The 19,072-nt window shown below is 32.4% G+C and overlaps 1 protein-coding gene across 5 annotated transcripts in view; it reads right to left on the reverse strand.

Moving 5' to 3' along the window:
• PDS5A (PDS5 cohesin associated factor A) overlaps positions 1-19,072 on the reverse strand; it is a 152,586-nt gene that overhangs the window by 72,630 nt on the left and 60,884 nt on the right. For all 5 annotated transcript variants that reach the window (XR_014023163.1, XM_081302951.1, XM_081302953.1 and 2 more), the window contains exons 4-10: positions 18,530-18,616; positions 17,896-17,993; positions 13,972-14,098; positions 11,089-11,169; positions 8,481-8,621; positions 3,098-3,213; positions 853-947 (exon numbers count right to left, since the gene is read on the reverse strand). Coding sequence is in view for 4 of the 5 variants with exons in the window: in XM_081302951.1 (XP_081159077.1) it covers positions 853-947; positions 3,098-3,213; positions 8,481-8,621; positions 11,089-11,169; positions 13,972-14,098; positions 17,896-17,993; positions 18,530-18,616 (745 nt within the window). In the remaining variant the exon portion in view is untranslated. The remainder of the gene's footprint in view (positions 1-852; positions 948-3,097; positions 3,214-8,480; positions 8,622-11,088; positions 11,170-13,971; positions 14,099-17,895; positions 17,994-18,529; positions 18,617-19,072) is intronic.

The raw sequence follows: 19,072 nt of genomic DNA on the forward strand, positions 1-19,072 counted from the left end.
TACACCATTAAAATCCAGAATATTTCATAATCTTTTTTAAAAAATTACTGAATAGGCTGAGCATACTGGTCCATCCCTGTAATCCCAGTGGCTTGGAAGGCTGAGGCAGAAAGACTGAGTTCAAAGCCAGCCTCAGCAACTTGGTGAGGCCGCAAGCAACTTAGTGAGAACCTGTCTCTAAATAAAATATTTAAAAGGGCCGGGGGAGCCTGGGGTTGTGGCTCAGTAGTAGAGCACTTGTCTAGCATGTGTGAGGCATTGGGTTCAATCCTCAGCACCACATATAAATAAATAAATAAGATAAAGATCCATCAACAACTATTTTTTTTTTAAGGGCTGGGGATGTGGCTTAGTTGTTAAATGACTCCCTGGTATAAACAAACAAACAAATCCTGAACAACTTATAAAACAAAGTAAATCAAGGTAAAAAGTGTCATTTCTTCTGGTTTTTATAAACAACAGAACTTTGATAGACGCCACCTATTTGCTACAATCAAATGTGTAGCTTTAAAAGCTCTATGTTCAAGTGAAGAAACAAATTTTAGTTTAATTCAGAAAACAACCGCTTTCCTACTTATTATTGTATGTTACTATACTTAATTATATAAATATAATGATTTGTGCCCAAATCTATTTCCTTAAAATATTTCTTTTTTTCTAAAAAATTCAAAAGGATCAAAACAACAAAGATTTTTTATTTTATAAAGCATATAATCATTTCCTAGGGCATGAGAAATAGTGACCTGAAATCATGCTAGAATTAAAAATCTATTCAGAAAATGAAGTTGGATCTTTGCCTGCATGTAAACTTTATTTCTGTAATTACTTCATTTGCAATAAACCATAGCTTACCTGTGAGATCTTTTGCTAAATCTGGGTGATTCATTAAACAATGACTGGCAAATTTCACACTTTCTAATCTCACAGGAACATGAATGTCATTAAATCTATATAGAAAGAGATTGCTAAATATTAATTCTAAGGCACAATAATATTTTCAAAAAAGGTATATCTAACACACAAGTGCTTATAAACAACAATATTTACTGATTAGAAAATACATTGATTATAATGATAGCTAATATGTTCTGATGGGAGAATATAAAGTATATAAGACAAAAGACATAATTTTAAAGAAACGTTTTTGAAACAATTTGTTTTACCATGCTAAAACAAAATGATAAAAAATATAAACATATGTCTGACTAATAAAACTATTCATTTTACAGATCTAAAACTCTGAGAGATTATTATTTTGCCACATAATAAATAAAAAATAAATATTCAGAACACATAAACTTTGCTTGGTAAAAAAATTTATAAGAGGAAACTATTGGGGAATTTGGAGTAGAAATCAGACCATACATAAGACTAAAATCCAGAGGCCGAAATAAGAGTGGATAAAAATGAGTCATCTTTCCTCATCCGCCTGGGACTCACTTGTAGTAAAATGCTTTTTTTTTTCCTTTTCTTTTTTGGTACAGGGGATTGAACACAGAAGCACTTTACCACTGAGCTACATCCCCAGCCCTTTTTGTTTTTTATTTGGAGACACAGTCTCGCAAAGTTGCTTAGGGCCTTACTAGAATTCTAAGGCTAGCCTTGAATTTTCGATCCTCCTGCCTGACCACCCGCAGTGGGATTATAGATGTGCACCACCACCACCACCATCCCCATCACCACCACAACCACCATGCCCAGCAGTATATGAATTCAGTTAATATGAAAAACAACATGATATATAATAAGGATAAGCTTTGCAATTCAAATTTAAAATAGACTGGGCAACTTTTTAAAATATATTTATTATTGAAAAATAATGTGATTTTGGGATGGGGGTATTGGTCATTGGTAGTACACATGCTTGGCAGATGCAAGGCCCTGGGTTCAATCCACAGCACAGGGGGGTTTGGGTGGGGATAATAATGTGATGTTAAATAAAAGGTAATTTTTAATTTTTCAAATGAGTTCATAAAATATTCAAGTAAACTCATTTAATAAATGTCTTAATGTTTATAGCCTCCAACTTTCCTACGCAGAGCTAATCTTTGTATTTTAATATAATCTTACATTTAGGATTTATAATTTTTCAACTGTCAGAGAAAAAAATTTTTGATCAAGCAAAGTATAAAAACACTTAACATTACAATTAAATAATACAAAACAGATAAAATATAACCTCTTTGTTTCTATAAATCACTGACACATCACCAGAGTGATACACCAGTGAATATAAAATGATGTGTTTAAAAACCCATATGCTGATTTTGATCTTACAAGAACCTCAAGTGAAAAATACATTCTTGCATTTTTGCTTGAATGATTTGCAATAAATACTGATGTCAATCACTAGGATAGGGAATACCTCCTCTGGAACCTTCTAAGTGCAGTTGCTTCATTGCCTCTATTATAAACTCTTCTGGAATCAAGGTTAATTATTCAAATATTCAGGTCTTCTTTTAAGACCTTAAAGATGGTTTGTTCTGAGCAAGTAACTGCTGAGATATCATTATGTCACTGTCAGAGATTTCACAAAACATAGAATTACTGTAAGGATTATTATAGTAAATTTATTCTAAATGAGTCCATCTTCAAAAAAATCAGTTGAATTAATGATGAATCTCAAATGTTCCCCAAAATACTAATACTAAATATCTACTTTTAAATCAACCTTTGAAACAAAAGTAAATGAAATGTGAGGAAGAATTTAATAAATTTCATAGATTTTTCAACCTTATCAAGTAAAATTTAATCATTCTATGTTCTTGAGAAACTTTAAAAAGAATTTAAGAGCAATAATATTTTTCATCTCATAGTCACACAATTTTACCAAATTATTTGAAAACTCATCATACAATTAGATAAAAATACCAGATTCTTCACACGGGACTAGTGATTTCACCTGAAAAGTTTATTTAAAAATCTCAAATTTTTAGCACATCCTGAGATGATGTCTAACTATTCCAAGACACTTTTTAGTATAATGCTAATGAAACCAACAAACATTAATTAAAGTTTTGGTATGTGTAGTTATAATCAAGTGGACCCTACTGAATAGGCCCCAAAATACATAAATCTGAATTTCATGTTCTCTTACCGTCCAAGAAAACATTGCCAAAGAGGTCGATTCTGTGTGGCCAAATCAGAATCTTTAGATCCAAATAATTTAGCTAGAAGTCGAACAACAGCTAATCGTTCTTCTCCATCATTGCTCTACAAAGGGAAAAGAGAAAATAAATGAAGCTTGAGTTTTACTGTTCAGAATACAAAAAAATGAAATATTCCCCAAAACATACAACTTTATTAAAAAAAATTTTTTTTTGTAGTTGTGTATGGACAGAATGCCTTTTTTTTTTAAAAAATGTGGTGCTGAGGATCAAACCCAGTGACTCACACATGCTAGACAAGTGCTCTACCACTGAGCTACAGCTGCAGCCCACAACTTCATATTTCTGAATATTTTAAAATATCATATGCTCTTATTTACTATGCAAAATTTATTCCAAGAGAGATCATCTGGTACTTTGATCTTATCTGATGTTTTCCCATTTGCAAATTTAGCTTATTTTTAAAATTTTTTGTTTTGTAGTTGTAGATGGACAGAATGCCTTCGTTTTGTTAATTTTTTTTATTTTTTATTTAATTTTTTTAATTTTTTAAATTTTGTTAATTTTTATGTGGTGCTGAGGATTGAACCCAGTGCCTCAATCATGCTAGGAAAGCGCTTTTGCCACTGAGCTATAGCCCCAGCCCTTCACTGCTTATTTATAATCTTACATTGGTATACACATTGTAAAAATGTAAAGATACTTCATCCATTTCTGATACTAAGGCTCTAGGGAAAAAAAAAAATTTGTAAAGGACCAAACTGCACATAATTCCAGCCCTAATAAACTTTCTTTATAAGAATTCTGTCCTTCAATTTAAGGTTCAACATCAATATAGATTAAGATCTTTTTTTAAATATTTATTTTTTTAGGTGTAGATGGACACAATGCTTTTATTTATTTTTTAATGTGGTGCTGAGGATTGAACCCGGGTCCTGCCCATGCCAGGGGAGAGCTCTACCACTGAGCCACAATTCCAGCCCCAAGATCTTAATTTGCAATATTTTAATCAAGTTATCAATCTTAAGAGGATCTAAAAGGTCAAGTGACTGGCACATTACAAAAAAACCCCCAAATTTAGTAATTTTTTGGTAAGAGTCTCCTATTTTCTTATAATGAACCAATATAAGCTATGAAATTCTGTTCCACATTGGGACTAGTGGTACATGCCTGTAATCCCAATGACTTAGGAGGCTGACACAGGAGAATCAAAAGTTCAAGGCCAGCTTTGTCAATTTAATAAAGCACTGTCTCAAAAATTAAAAAGGTCTAGGGATATAGAGGACTGTAGGTTCAATCCCCAGTATTAAAAAGGGAATTAAAAAATTCTGTTCTAGTTTCATTAGTGACATCACATTTTAGTGTAAATTATTTTGAAATCACATGGTGTGTGAAATTTCTTTTTAAAACTCACATATTCATTAGGAAAGTAAACGTAATCCCTAAAATTAAAAAAAAAAAACAACTACTAATTTTTTTAGGAGTTCAAATACAATGTTTGTGTAAAGCAATACCAGATATTGAACAAACAAATCTCTGTGGGAAAAGACAGAAGTTCAAGTAGAAAATATAATCTAGTCCTTAAGAATATTTTAACTCTCTGAAATAGAAGTTTTCTAGGTGAAGCAGACGCATTTATATCAAACAGATGTAAAAATGAAAATTAAATCTAGCTTTGCCATAATGAATGACAAAATGATCTTCTCTGACAAAGATTTTCTTTTAATTGTGACAACAATGCTAAGTGGTACTGCCAAATTACTAACTGGCATAATTATTATTATTATTATTTTTTGTACCGGGGATTGAACTCAGGGACACTTGACCACTGAGCGACACACATCCTCAGCCCCATTTGTATTTCATTTAGAGACAGGGTCTCATTGAGTTGATTAGAACCTTGCTTTTGCTGAGGCTGGCTTTGAATTTGTGATCCTCCTGCCCCAGCCTCCTAAGCCACTGGGATTTAGGAGTGCGCCCCCACACCTGCCAAAATTTGATTTTTAAAAATTTGATTTTTAAAGAAAAATTAAACCTATCTCTTAAATTTCAAATACTAGACTAAGTGTAAATTTTATTCTATTTGTGAGTAAATCAGTAATTATTTCAAATAATGTGACATTTAACATTTATAAAATGATTGAAATTACATAACTAAGTGAAAATTAGCTCCTCCTGTGTTTGTAAAATTTAATATACATTCCTCGAGTAAAGTTGGAATGATTACAATGATGGTATACATATTTTTGGTGCAAAAACCATTTCGTGTTTCTGATGTACAGCTGATGTATTATTAATCTAACCAAAGTTATTATCTTATGAAGATAGGATATATGCACTGAATTACAAATACAGCTACATATTTTAATAAGTAAGTGGGACAAAATGAGAAATTCTACATTAACAATTTACCAATTACTTTTCAAAAAGAGAAATAAAGCCACTGTAGCTTTTATTCTGTCTAGTCCTAGTCTGAAAAGGTAACAAATTTTACTACTGTTTCTAATTACAATGTAATTGATTCAAAACATTCTTTTTGTGAATACCTGATTTTTTCTTTAAATATGACTATATTAAAATGTTTTAAAATCTGGTGAATAAATGTAAATCTCCCTTTCCCAATCCCTGCCATAAACAAAAATCTTAAATGTAAATGTAAAATGTGACAAATTTCCTGTGAATTATTGCCAGTGTTGCTAAGTAGCGTAACTCAGGGTATCCTTTACAAATATGAGAAACGAACTGTGGGGACCTATAAAATAGACCATACATAGAGCACAATACAGAGTAAAACCGAAGAAACTTATATTGAAGCATTTTCTCAAATATTTTTGTTGTTCTCAGAGGACTGTAACCAAGAGCTGCGAACTACCAAAGGAGTCTATAAACTCAGAGATAAAACTGCATCACCACAGCCATAAAAATTTCCTAGGTAATCTGCTTGGCACATACTGTTGACTAAAAAAGAGGTACCATAATAATATTTAATACACAGGCTAATCTAAATCTCAGTTTCTTCATTGCAGATGAGAAAATTAATAAAAGTACAGGCTAGGATTTCAGAAGGGAGCAAATAAGAACATAGGTAATAACATCTGTTTGTTGTTCTAGGACAATAAACAAAATATTCTATTACTACTATTTAGATGCAGTATTAAACTTTTAAAAAGCATGAATAACCTAATATAGAAAAATATAAAGATCAATGACTTTGTGTTAGATAAAGTACTTACTACTAACCCCTTACTATGGGGTTAGTAAACCAGAATAAAATATTATGAAAAACTTCATATTCATTACCTTTAGAGTAAACAGGTATGAAGTCAAATTGTACCAATGAAGAAGAGGTGGTATATAAACTAAAAGAATAATTAGAACCATGATAAACTAAAAAGCTTACAAATAGTTTAAGAAGATACTACTACTTAGTGCTAGCCATTCTGGTGTGAAATAAAAGATAAAGTCTTAGTGAACCAGACTTGATTTTCTGTATATGTGTGGGCAGGGTGGGGTAGGGTGGGGAGGTAATGAGGGTTGAATCCAGGGACACTGTACCACTGAACTATATATTTTTAATTTTTTACACAAGGTCATGCTAAATTAGTAAGGCTAGCCTGGAATTTGCCATTCTCCTGCCTCAGGCTCTTGATTAGCTGGGATTACAGACATGGGCAACTGTGCCAGCCAAATCTGAATTTTTAAAAAAAGAAAATGCATACGGACTTTTAAACAAAATCTCCTGGTTTTTTAAATTCACTTTGTTAGAAACTAAAAAATATATCCATCTCAATAAGAGATTTTAAAATAAAGTGTATCAAAAAAATATTTTCAGGCTGACTTCAGCTTATTAGCACCTCTGCTTTAGATACATGAACCTAGAAAGTGGGGCATGAATAGCCACTACAGCTTAGAATCTTCCACTTTACATTAAGCACACAAAAGGAAATCTAAGAAAAAATAGCTTCCCTCCTTTCCCACCATATCACAGCAGTCTTTTATTTAAGGCTTAGAGGCTTGACTTCACATCTTCAGACACCAAAAATAGGTATGTGTGTGTGTGATGGGATGGAGAACATATTTTAATACCCTACAACTCAGAAATAAATTTAGTATGGAAGCTAAGTGTTTATGTTGTTAAAATAAACTCTTTAATAAAATCCAAGCCAGGCATGGTGGCATATGCCTATAATCTCAATGACTAAGGAGGATGAGGCAAGAGGATTGCAAATTTGATGCCAGTCAGGCAATTTAGCAAGTCCTTCAGCAACTTGGCAAGACCTTATCTCAAAAGAAAAAATAAGAAGGGCTAGGGATGTAGTTCCGTGAAAGAATAACTCTGGATTCAATCCACATTGCCAAAATGATTATGATGATGATTGTGACAACCAAAACACACCTTATTTATTCTAAATAACATTTATTATTATTCTAGATGACATTTTTCTACAGTTTCTCATAAAAACTATTTTATTCTAGATAACATTTATTATTATTCTAGATAACATTTTCCTAACAAGAGTTTCTCATTAAAAAAAAAACCCTACTTGCTTTAACAGACTGCAAAACATTTAATCTTAAATTTCTCATCTCGAAAGAAAGAAATGTAATGTTGGTTCTAATTATAGTTTGAATTAAAGATCAAATAAAAAATTTTTGGGGGGGGTGGGGGGGGTTTCCCGGAGATTGAACTCAGGGACACTTGACCACTGAGCCACATCTCCAGTCCTATTTTGTATTTTATTTAGAGACAGGGTCTCACTGAGTTGCTTAGCACCTTGCTAAATTGCTGAGGCTGGCTTTGAACTTGCAGTCCTCCTGCCTCAGCCTCCCAAGCCACTGGGATTACAGGTGTGTGATACTGCACCCAGCTAAAGTGTCAAGTTTTTATTTTGAGAAGTCAGAAATTCCTTGTTAACAATAAAAAAACAGATATACCCCAAGCCATTTAATAAAATTTCTGTCTTTGACCTATACCATAAGAGGGTTACAAAGTTATAATTGAGGCCCTTTGAGCATTCAGCTTAAAATCTCACTGTTTTAAAATATAACTAATCAATGAATACCATTTAACAACAACATACTGTATATTACAAATTTCAAAGATAACATCATTTTCAAAATCTATTTATTATTTGTGTCACTATGTTTATCAGTATGTAATTAACAAACAGGTATATTACAATTTTGTAGCATCAAATCTTCTTTTACCCAGAAGAGAGATACTATTTTATTTAAATGATTAAAACTGTGTACTTTAGAGGAAAGGATATAAATTGAACTCACATTTTATTCTTTTACAGTTAAGGGAAAAATTCTCCGATTAACATTTTTTTTCTTAAAAGCTTAAAGGGCTTGAAAATTGGTCAATCCTACCTTCAATTTGAATTCAAGCTGCGGCATCACAGATAATAATAAATGAGGATCTATAGCAAAAAGTTCCTGAATCAGATCAAATACATGTTCTGACAAATCACTTACTGATGATCTTCCCAGCACCAGGACTTGATTGAAAAACTATAGGAAATATTAAAAACAAAAATATGTATTTTATTTTAAAACTTCAATGTTTTCTATGAACATGTGTTTAAAAAAAAAACAACAGCATCAGTTATCACATATACAATTGAAGGGGATGATAAAGGACAGGCATTTGAATCACTAATACATAATAGTAATAGAACAGTCATCTAAATAGCAAAAGAAATAAACTTCCAGATAATATTAAATCATGAATGTTAGAAAAATTAAGAAAAATTTGGCTGTGCTTCAAATAAGGATGACATTTCTGAGAATCTTAATTTTCACCAAAATAAAACAATTTAAGCAGTTTGTGTAGTTCATTATAGAAAATTTTATGGTTATTTCATTGTAACACAGAAAAAAATTAAAATCTCAATCTCTGATTTTTTTTTTTTTTAAAGAGAGAGTGAGAGAGAGAGAGAGGAGAGAGAGAATTTTTTTTAACATTTATTTTTTAGTTCTCGGCGGACACAACATCTTTGTTGGTATGTGGTGCTGAGGATCGAACCCGGGCCGCACGCATGCGAGGCGAGCGCGCTACCGCTTGAGCCACATCCCCAGCCCTCAATCTCTGATTTTTATGTAAAAATTATTTTCAAGAAATTGATCTAATTTTCCCAAGTTTTTTAGTAATTAAAAAAAAATATTTAAAATGGGGGATGAGTTTATTTTGTTAATACCCAGAGAAAATCAAATACATTTCAACTCAGAGGATAGAGAGAAAGAAAAGTTGATGATGCAGAAATAATTTAAAAGTGTTAGAGAAAATAAAGTATATATAACATCAGGAACACAAATTAAAAGATTGCACCCTCTCCAAGCATACTTAGCAGAAAGCACTGTATTCTAAAATTAGAAAAAGGGAGTTGTATACATATAACATAAATATGTATATCTGCATCATAAAATGACATGCTTCTTGGGCTGGGAGTGTAGCTCAGTGGTAGAGCACTTGACTGGTGTGTTCAAGGCCCTAGGTTTGATCATGAAATCCCCAAATATCTTTCAAAGAGCAATATAAATTAAGAGTTAAAAGATATTTGTATTTATTATATGGACTGTGGAAAGAATGAGAAAGGTAGTTTTCATAAAATACAGACATAAATGAGCACAGAATGCTTCCTCTGGAAATTTATATGAAACCTATAAGTGACAGTTATTTCTGAAAATTGAGGACAGAGGATTTGAGGTTGAAAGACACTTTTCACTGTACACTCATAACTATCTGAAAATATTTTAATCCATTAAATATCAATTTACTAATTGAAATAATACTAATGCTACACCCTCATTTGTCTTTTATATGAGGAAAATAAATATTCAACAACAGATGAATGTTAGATTCACAATGATTTGTAAAGGAAAACACTGAAGAAAACCTTAGTACAAGGCAATAGAGAAATGGGTATATATTAAGTTAAAGGAACATTTACAGTTACTCATATTATAAATAAAAAGTCAAAACAGAGAAATAAATTAAAATAGATATGAATATGAACAAATGTGCAAGGGAATTAATTCCTTTATTAAGGTAGTAGAATCACGAATAGTTCTTTTTTTTTTTTTTTTTTTAAAGAGAGAGTGAGAGAGGAGAGAGAGAATTTTTTAATATTTATTTTTTAGTTCTCGGCGGACACAACATCCTTGTTGGTATGTGGTGCTGAGGATCGAACCCGGGCCGCACGCATGCCAGGCGAGCGCGCTACCGCTTGAGCCACATCCCCAGCCCCACGAATAGTTCTTTTCCCAAGTTTTTTTTTAGTTTAATTGAAAAAAAAAAAAAAAAAAGAACAAACTTCGATTCAAGTTTTTAAAAACATTTATTTAACAACTATTCAAGAGGAAGAAACAGGGGGTTCAGAAGAATGATCTAGAAGACACAAAGAGGAAAATGTATAGATAAAGACAGACTCAGATAAACATGCAGGGAGAAGGTGAAAGAGATTAGCATATCTGGGAAATAAGACAAATAGAAATACAAATACAAATGCAGAAGAGAGGGTAGGAGTTGTAGACAAGTTTTCAGAAAATAATTTCAACTATCTAGTACCTTTTTTTCCCCTTGGCTAGGGAATAAACCCAGGGCACTTCAATACTGAGTTATGTCCCCAGCCCCTTTTATTTTTTATTTTGAGACAAGGTTTTGCTAAACTGCTGAGGCTGTCCAGAAACTTGCAATCCTCCTGCCTCAGCCTCCCAAGTCACTGGGATTACAGGTGTGCATCACTGCACCTGGCCATCTTGTACCATTTTTAAATCAATGACAATAAAGTTTATGAAGATATGCTGCATTTCTTCCACTGATCACATTTTGACATATAAGTAATACCTTCACACTTACTCTTAAGTAGACTAAATAATTTATATTATAAATAAATCTGTATGTCAATGGTTCTAATAAATTAGTATAGTGGATTAAAAATTACACAATTACATAATAAATATAGACAGAAATACATACATTGGCAATGCATGCCTCAATAGTCTGGACTGTCCTTTTCAATAGGACTTTTGCAAGGTCGAAGGACTGTTTGTTTAAATTCTAAAAAACAATAAAAACATGCAGAGTTACAAATGAATTGGTGAATTAATAAAATATTATCATTATTAGAACAGTGTACTTGTCAAGACTACTAAAATTTGAAACAAACAAAAAAAATTAACAATTCCTTTGGGTAAACAATTCCATATGGTAAAACCATTTCCTCTGTTAAGTGCTCTTAAATGCAGAAGTTACAAATTGAACAACAAATCAAAACTAACAAGCATTAGACAGCCCAAACTGTAACCCTATATTGTTTCACTAAACTGAAAATGGACCTAAGACATTTTGATTTTGTTTATCTATTAATCGATATGACTTAACAACTATATCCATGTACCCTGAAACACACACACACACAACTAACCAACCCACCATGCTCAATATTTCTTAAATCAATATTGCTTAATGTGTGTTCTCAAGAAAAGTAGACCTAGAAAGTGTTCCATAGAAAAAAGGTTCTTAATCAACTGTATTTTTGAAATGGTGAATAATATGCTCCTTCTTCCAGTCCAACATACTATGACAAATGAAAGGGTCTGAGAAAGACTATAGTAATGATGCATTTAATTTTTAAAAAAAGAAAAGAAAATAATTGAAAAAGGAATTCTTTTTTTGAATAATACCTGTTAACATCTTTATACTACAAAGATTTGAATCAAGGTGAGATTCATTTACCATCAACTTGCACCTCTCAAAAAGAGACTAGGAAAGTCTACACTCCCACTGATCAGCAAATATTTTATGTAAAGAACCCTACAGTAAATATTTTAGGTTTTCTGGGTCATCCAGTCACAACAGCAACTATATAACTATGCTGCGACAGTGTAAAAACAGTCATGAACAAAAATAAAAACACATAAGCATGACTGTGTTCCAATAGTTCCCCTATCCTTGGGGGATAAGCTCCAAGACCACAGTCAATGTCTGAAACCATTTATAGTAGTGAATCCTATATAAACAGGTTGAATACACTTGGGATCAAAAGTGTTTATGGTTTGGAACATTTGAATATACAAAATGAGACAAGTTAAACATGTTTCAAGTTAAACATGAAATTCACTTGTGTTTCGTATAAAACTTATAGCCTGAAGATAATTTTATACAATATTTTAATATTTTTATAATCAACTGTGTTTTTACTGCAAATCATCACATGAGGTCAGTGGTGCAATTTTTACCTGTGGTATCAAATTAGCACTGAAAACATTTCAGATTTTGCAGCATTTTAGATTTTGGATTATCCTGAACCTATATTTTTTTTCCTAGTCTTCTTAGAATAGATTTTAGTAACATCAGCACATAATTTTTCCTGCTTTCCTTATTGTAACAAGATTTTTAGCATTTTTTACTTAAATGAAGCATCTTATGGCTTTTTAAAAAATGTTAATCTAAACTGCTGGCATCACTGCTCTTGTGTTCTGGGGCCATTCTGAAATAAAATAAGGGTTAAACACAAGCATTTGCTATCCATGCAGCTGATAACCAAATTGGCTACAAGTAACTAACAGGCAGGTTGCATATACAGTGTGGATACACTGAACAATGGGATAACTTACATTGGATGTGATATGCTGGACAAAGAAATAATTAGTGTTGGGCAGAACAGAGTAGGATGGTGCAAGATTTCCTCACACTAGTCAGAATAGCATGCAATTTGGAACTTATGAATTGCTTATTTCTGGAGTTTTCCATTGAATGTTTTGGACCATGGTTAACCAGTGGTAAACAATATGTGGAAAGCAAAACCATGGATAAGAGGGACTACTGTACTTACATAAATAAGTAATAATTAATAGTTCAGATTTGATCTATAAGCCATAGCTTCCTGACCTCTGCTCTAGGCTTTTATACATTGCCAAAAGGATAAATTAGTTTTAAACTAAGTTAATGTTTCCGTTTCTCAAAAGGGTTTAAATCTCAATCATAACAATACTCTTTATCAAGAATATACATACCAAATATGCTATCTCCTCTTAAAATTTTTTCTCTTGTTCTACCTGATATGTGCTTGTTTTTGCCATACTCTCAAAATTTTTACCAACTATAGATTCATTTAAATTAATAAAATGCAAATAATATTTAGAGAGTCAAGAAAATAAATTAAAAGTAACCACATCTTTTTGTGAATAAGTATGATTAGATACATTGTTAATCTAATATCTGATAATAGGTTACAGAACCATTAGAGGAAAAGAGCAGGAGGGCAAATATCAACATTGGGGTAGGCTTGAGTAGAGCCCAGTGGTGGAGCTTGTGGGAAGCCAAGTCCTTCAGTTTCTTAGGAGGACCTGATGGAGAGAAATAGAAAAAGGAAACGGGGAGGAATGACACAGCTCTGAATCATCCTTTTCCCCATAACATTAACCATATAGCTCCTACTTCTGCCCAAATTTTTCAGAAAATACCTAAGAAAAGGTACAATATAGGTTCTGAAAAGAAATCTGCACCCCCATGTTCCATGTTACAAAGGAGGAAATACATTTCTTTATCAAACAAAACTAACTAAAAACACAATACCCCAACTCTTATAATTCCCAGGCTGGTTATGAGTGGTGAAAACAAAACATTTCTAGTCTCCAGAAAACAAGTATCATTTAACTGAATGAAAATCTTACACAATACATTAATCAATATATATTTTAACAAAACAGCTATAAGACTAATATTCTTTTATTTAGGGCTAGAGAGTGACAGTGACAACAATTACACAGATTGCAAATGGTCAAAAACCAATCATTTACTCATATATGTAGCACTACCTTTAAATATTAATATTCAATATCTTCATACTATACAGACCTTATGTGCAGGTATGAGGTTAATAAGAATGGAGTCCAATAATTCTTGAGTAACTCCATCACCTTCCATGATGATAGAACTCATCAAGTCTAGCATATGCATTTGTACCTTCTTATTGTGGCTATTGCTAAAAAAAAAAAAAAAAAAAAAAAAGAAGAAGAAAAAAATGAAGCATACAAAAAGACAAACTTCCCAGTTTAGAACAATAATCTCAGATGTAAAAAGATTTTCATTTGAGGAAACCATGTCAATAATAGCAAAGAAATCTTGACTGTTGTATTTATTTTCTCCCTCTGTTGATTATTCAGTGTCCGTAATGTATTGTTCTATGGTATTTTTAAAAAACAAAGACTACTTTACTTTCTAATGAAGTGGATGGTATGCAGTTTTCTTTCTTTCTCTCCCTCTCTATAACACACACACACACACACACACACACACACACACACGGGGGGGGGGGAGAAAAAGACCCATTGAGAACTAGGATTTTAAGAAAAATAATGAAAAACTTTTAAAAAGTTGGTAGGAAAACTGCCATATTATTAGATACACAGTTTCCTCAACTTTGAGAAAGATACCCCTTTTGCATGCCTACACCTAAATACCTTACTTAATTTATAAAACACCAAGATTGTAAAGAATAAATTATGTAGTTATCTCTATAGTGCCTGGAGCTGGGGTACTGAAGAGCTTGATACAAAACAATCTGAGCACTTGGCTCCCAGATGCATATATACTTGAAGGTAGGAAAGGAGTAGAGGGAAAAGAGATGGAGAGACTTAAAAAAAAATATTCTATGAAATAAAAGGGACAGGATTTAACCTTGTTATCTGTAACAACCAAAAACTAGATAAAGTATATGAAAGAGCAGTTTTCAGATATTGGACATAATGCAACTATTGCTGAGGGATAAGACCAATAAAGTGGACCCTACAATTTTCCAAACTTCTGTTGGTATATTTTTAGGATGTAGGGCAAGAAGGGAGGTCCTGGCAGATTCTAATGGTTTCCCAGAGTCTAGGTAGGCTAGAGATTGCAGAGGAGCAGAGTACCAGACGGGAGCTCAAAGAGTCTTTTGGGGGTTAAAGATCAGCACATACATATGAGAAAATTCCCTGACTTTGGGGAAATATCCTACCTAACAGAGCAGAGGAAATAATCCCCAGAACTAACAATGGAGTTTGGAAGAGGAATCAGAAGGGTATAAATCCACAGGTTCTAGAAGCTCAATGAGCCCCCAAAGTTCAAGAAACAGGAAGAAAACTTCATGATACACCATAATTAAATCAACTGAAATAAATGAAAGAGAACATCTTAAATGCAGCTAGAGAAAAAAATACATCATATTTCAGAAGAAAAAAGGTTAAAAGTAACAAATATCTTATTAAAAACAATGCAAGCCAAAAAAAAAAAAAGAACGAATATCATCTTTAAAAGTACTAAAAGAAGCTGGGTGTGGTAGCACAAGCCTATAATCCTAGTGGCTTGGGAGGCTGAGACAGCAAGATTGCAGGTGCAAAGCCAGCCTTAGCAATGGCCAACTCAGTGAGACCCTGTCTCTAAATAAAATACAAACTAGGGCTGGGGATGTGGCTCAGTGGTCAAGTGCCCCTGAGTTTAATACCTGGTACCTCCCCACACCAAAAAAAGTACCAGAAGAGGGCTGGGGAGGTAGCTCAGAGTACAGTGGCTGCCTAGCACACACGAGGCTCTGGATTTTATTCTGAGCTCTAGAGGGTGACTAAAAGAGTGGCGAGAGGAGAGTACCAATCTAGAACTCTACAATGTTCTAAAATGCATGTGAAATAGATATTTTTCAGACATACAAAAGATGAACAAATTCCATCACCATCAGACCTGAACTACAGAAAAGTCCTTCAGACTGAAGAAAATTATACTAGGTATGAATCTGGACTTCTGCAAAGGAATGAAGAACACAAGATTTTGTAACTAAGTTCCTCTTTTAAAAGTCTTTTGTTTACTCATACCTAATTGTGAATTATTTCAATTAATTTGATAAACAACGCAGTCATCAAATTCATGGAATAAAAATATTAATAGGGTCAAAGAAAAGTGTGTGTATGTAAAGTAAATTTGAGAGGGAATAATTGCAGAGTGGGAAGAAAGACTGAAATGGATAGTTAAGGTTATAAAAGGGGCAGGTAACTTCACAAATTGGTTGTGGTGATTAATTTTAATTTCAATTTCAAAAGAAATGCTTGCAAAAAACTGATACAATGTAAACAATGGCCATAAACTGTCCCCACTCCTACAAATATGTCCCTTTACAATGGTGCTACTCCCACTACAAGATAGGGAGTCTATCTAACCAAACCTTGAATCTGGATTAGTCTTTGTGTCTTGCTGGGCCAATGAAATAGAAGCTACCAAAAGTTTAAAAGTCCTTTTGCAGTGAAATTTGCCCTTTCTTGATACCTCTGAAACCTAGTCAATAGAGGAAGAGACTAGACTAGTCTGCTGGGTGATAAAAGACATGTGACTCATTCATTCTATTATTTTAGCCAGCTGCCAGAAGATCTGCCAAAGGACTATAACACAGTAGAGAATCAGACCAGACAAAACAACTATCAAGCTGAATCATGGGCTAAATAAAATGGTAGTTGTCTTACACTCTCGAATTATATTTTGTTTTATTATGCAGCAAAAGTTAACTAATTCAAAAGTAAAGTTGATAAAGTCTATTGTTTACTCTAATGGTCTGCAGGTAGTCAAATACCATGAAGTGTTTTCTCATGCAGTCTTTCTTAATTTTCCATTTCCAGACCAAGTAAGTTTCTATCTCTAGACCAAGCGGATTTGGTCCTCTCCTGTTTATTATAGATGTTATCTAATTATACATTCTATCAAAGGAAAGGGAAAAAGTGATTTACTAGTCACAGAAGTTTACAGAAAACTCCAGAATAAAATGTTGCCAGTATGAAAGCCATTAGCCACATATAGCTATTGGATATCTGAAGTATGAATAGAACCAAATATTGAAAGGATAATCCTTTTGGATACAATGTGATAAATAAAATGTGTTATTAAAATGAATCTCGCCTGCTTCTTTCTACCTTTCTCAATGTGGACTCTAGAAAATTTATAACTTATGTGAGATATGTTATGTTTCATGCAATGTAATGCTTTAGAACACATCTTATAATGATGCTTGGTTTACTATTTAAAAAACAAACGAACAATAAAAACTGGACTGCAATCAGAGTTTGGGCTCTTGTGTCCAAAAATTTGTACAAGGGCAAGTTATCACATTACCTCTAAATTAGTTGTTCCCCTATTTCTATAAAAAAAGAGCTGATTTAGGCAATGTTTAGGATTTTTTTTTCCTAGCTCTAAAATAAGACACACATGTGTGTGTGTTTGTGTTTGTGTGTGTGTGTGTAGCAGTGCTGGGGATTGAATCCAGGGCCTTCTGCACGTGAGGCAAGCACTCTACCAACAGAGCTATATCCCCAGACCCAAAATAAGACACCAAAGTTGGTGTTCTTAAGAACTGAACTATTATGCCTCCCAGCACTAATGGTACATACACTTATACAATCTTATAATATAGCACTGTATTGTTTAAGGTCTCATACCATTTGCTTTACAACTACAGGCTGTTGCCTCCATTGAAAATAAGATTCTTTAAATCAAACACTCTGCTTTATATTTCTCTACTGTCCCAGCACAGAGTGAATGAGGCACAGAGGAGTCAACCAATAAATCCACACCATAAATTTAAAATGGCACTATAATGGCAAAGACAGTTTTCAGGCAACAAAATTGTTTATTTTATGATTCATATTAACTTTGCTAAAGAAAACAATTCCTTATAATTCTAAAAAATTCTTATCCACATAGATACACGACACTTCAATAAACAGCAAGAAAAAGATAAGTAGATATGTTTTTCAAAAAACTTACTTTATCACAGAGAAGAGAGTCCTAAAAAGCTGGATAAAAATTTCATTGCAATCTTCCAATTCAAAGCAGATGTTATATGATTTAACCCAAGCTAAATTCTTAAATAAATAAATAAATAAATTTATTACATATGTACAGAATGATTACACAAAAACTCATTAGTAAAATTTAATTTTAGAAATATTAATCTATATTAAACCCTATAAGATTCAACATAAACTTGTAAGTTATATTAGTCATTCACTCTGATCTTTAAAAAGACATATACCTAATGGCATCAATTTTCTCAAATTGAAAAACAGTGAATATTTAGGGGTTGGTAGACACATATAAATAAATAAAATTTAAGGAGCAGTGAAAATCCATTTTTAGATTAGAAAAGAGTAAAACCAGAAAAGTTAAAACAAGAGGTAGTGTTTCAAAGCATCTAATACCTTTTTCCAGTATAATTATCTTTTCAGGTTATAAGGAATAATAAAAAGATTAGATTTTCCTTATGAAATGAGGAAGGCATTTTATTAACTGGGCTTTGTATAAAACAAAAAATTCTTGATTTACATTATAAAGTTACCAGAAAGAATTTTCAACTATGTGAAATAATTTCATATATATTAAATAAAGTATTATATTTTACCTCCAATAAATAAAAGTATCTATTAAACTGCGGACTCTTTGTATCCTCCAAACCTTTTAATTGTCTGGTAATAAACAAAAATATGTCCTGTTAAAAAAATAATAAAATATATTAGACACAAATTCTTATCATTCTTTGACAACATACAAAGTCTGTATATATATTAACTGTTACAAACTACAATAAAATAATTCTCTGGCCAAATATCTTGGGATTGACCTAGTCCATTATTTAAAATGATTGGAAAAGAGGAAGTCAAACAAAATAATACCTTTCTATATACATTCTATATCTTATTGCCTTCTACTCTAGCACTTCCGCTCCATTAACTATCCTCACCTTGCAACATGGAAAATTATCATCATTTTTAAGGAACTGAATTAGTTTTTCCATTATTCTTTCCTACATGTAAACAGGAATTTACATCAGTTTTGAATATGATGTTCAACTACAAAGTTTTAAGAAATATAGGCCATAGATTATTGGTCTAAGGGTTGATAATGTTCCTTTTTTGTACCAGGAATCAAATCCAAGGGAGGTTAT

Source organism: Spermophilus citellus (assembly GCF_964194105.1).
Source record: "Spermophilus citellus genome assembly, chromosome: 8".
NCBI lineage: Eukaryota > Metazoa > Chordata > Mammalia > Rodentia > Sciuridae > Spermophilus > Spermophilus citellus.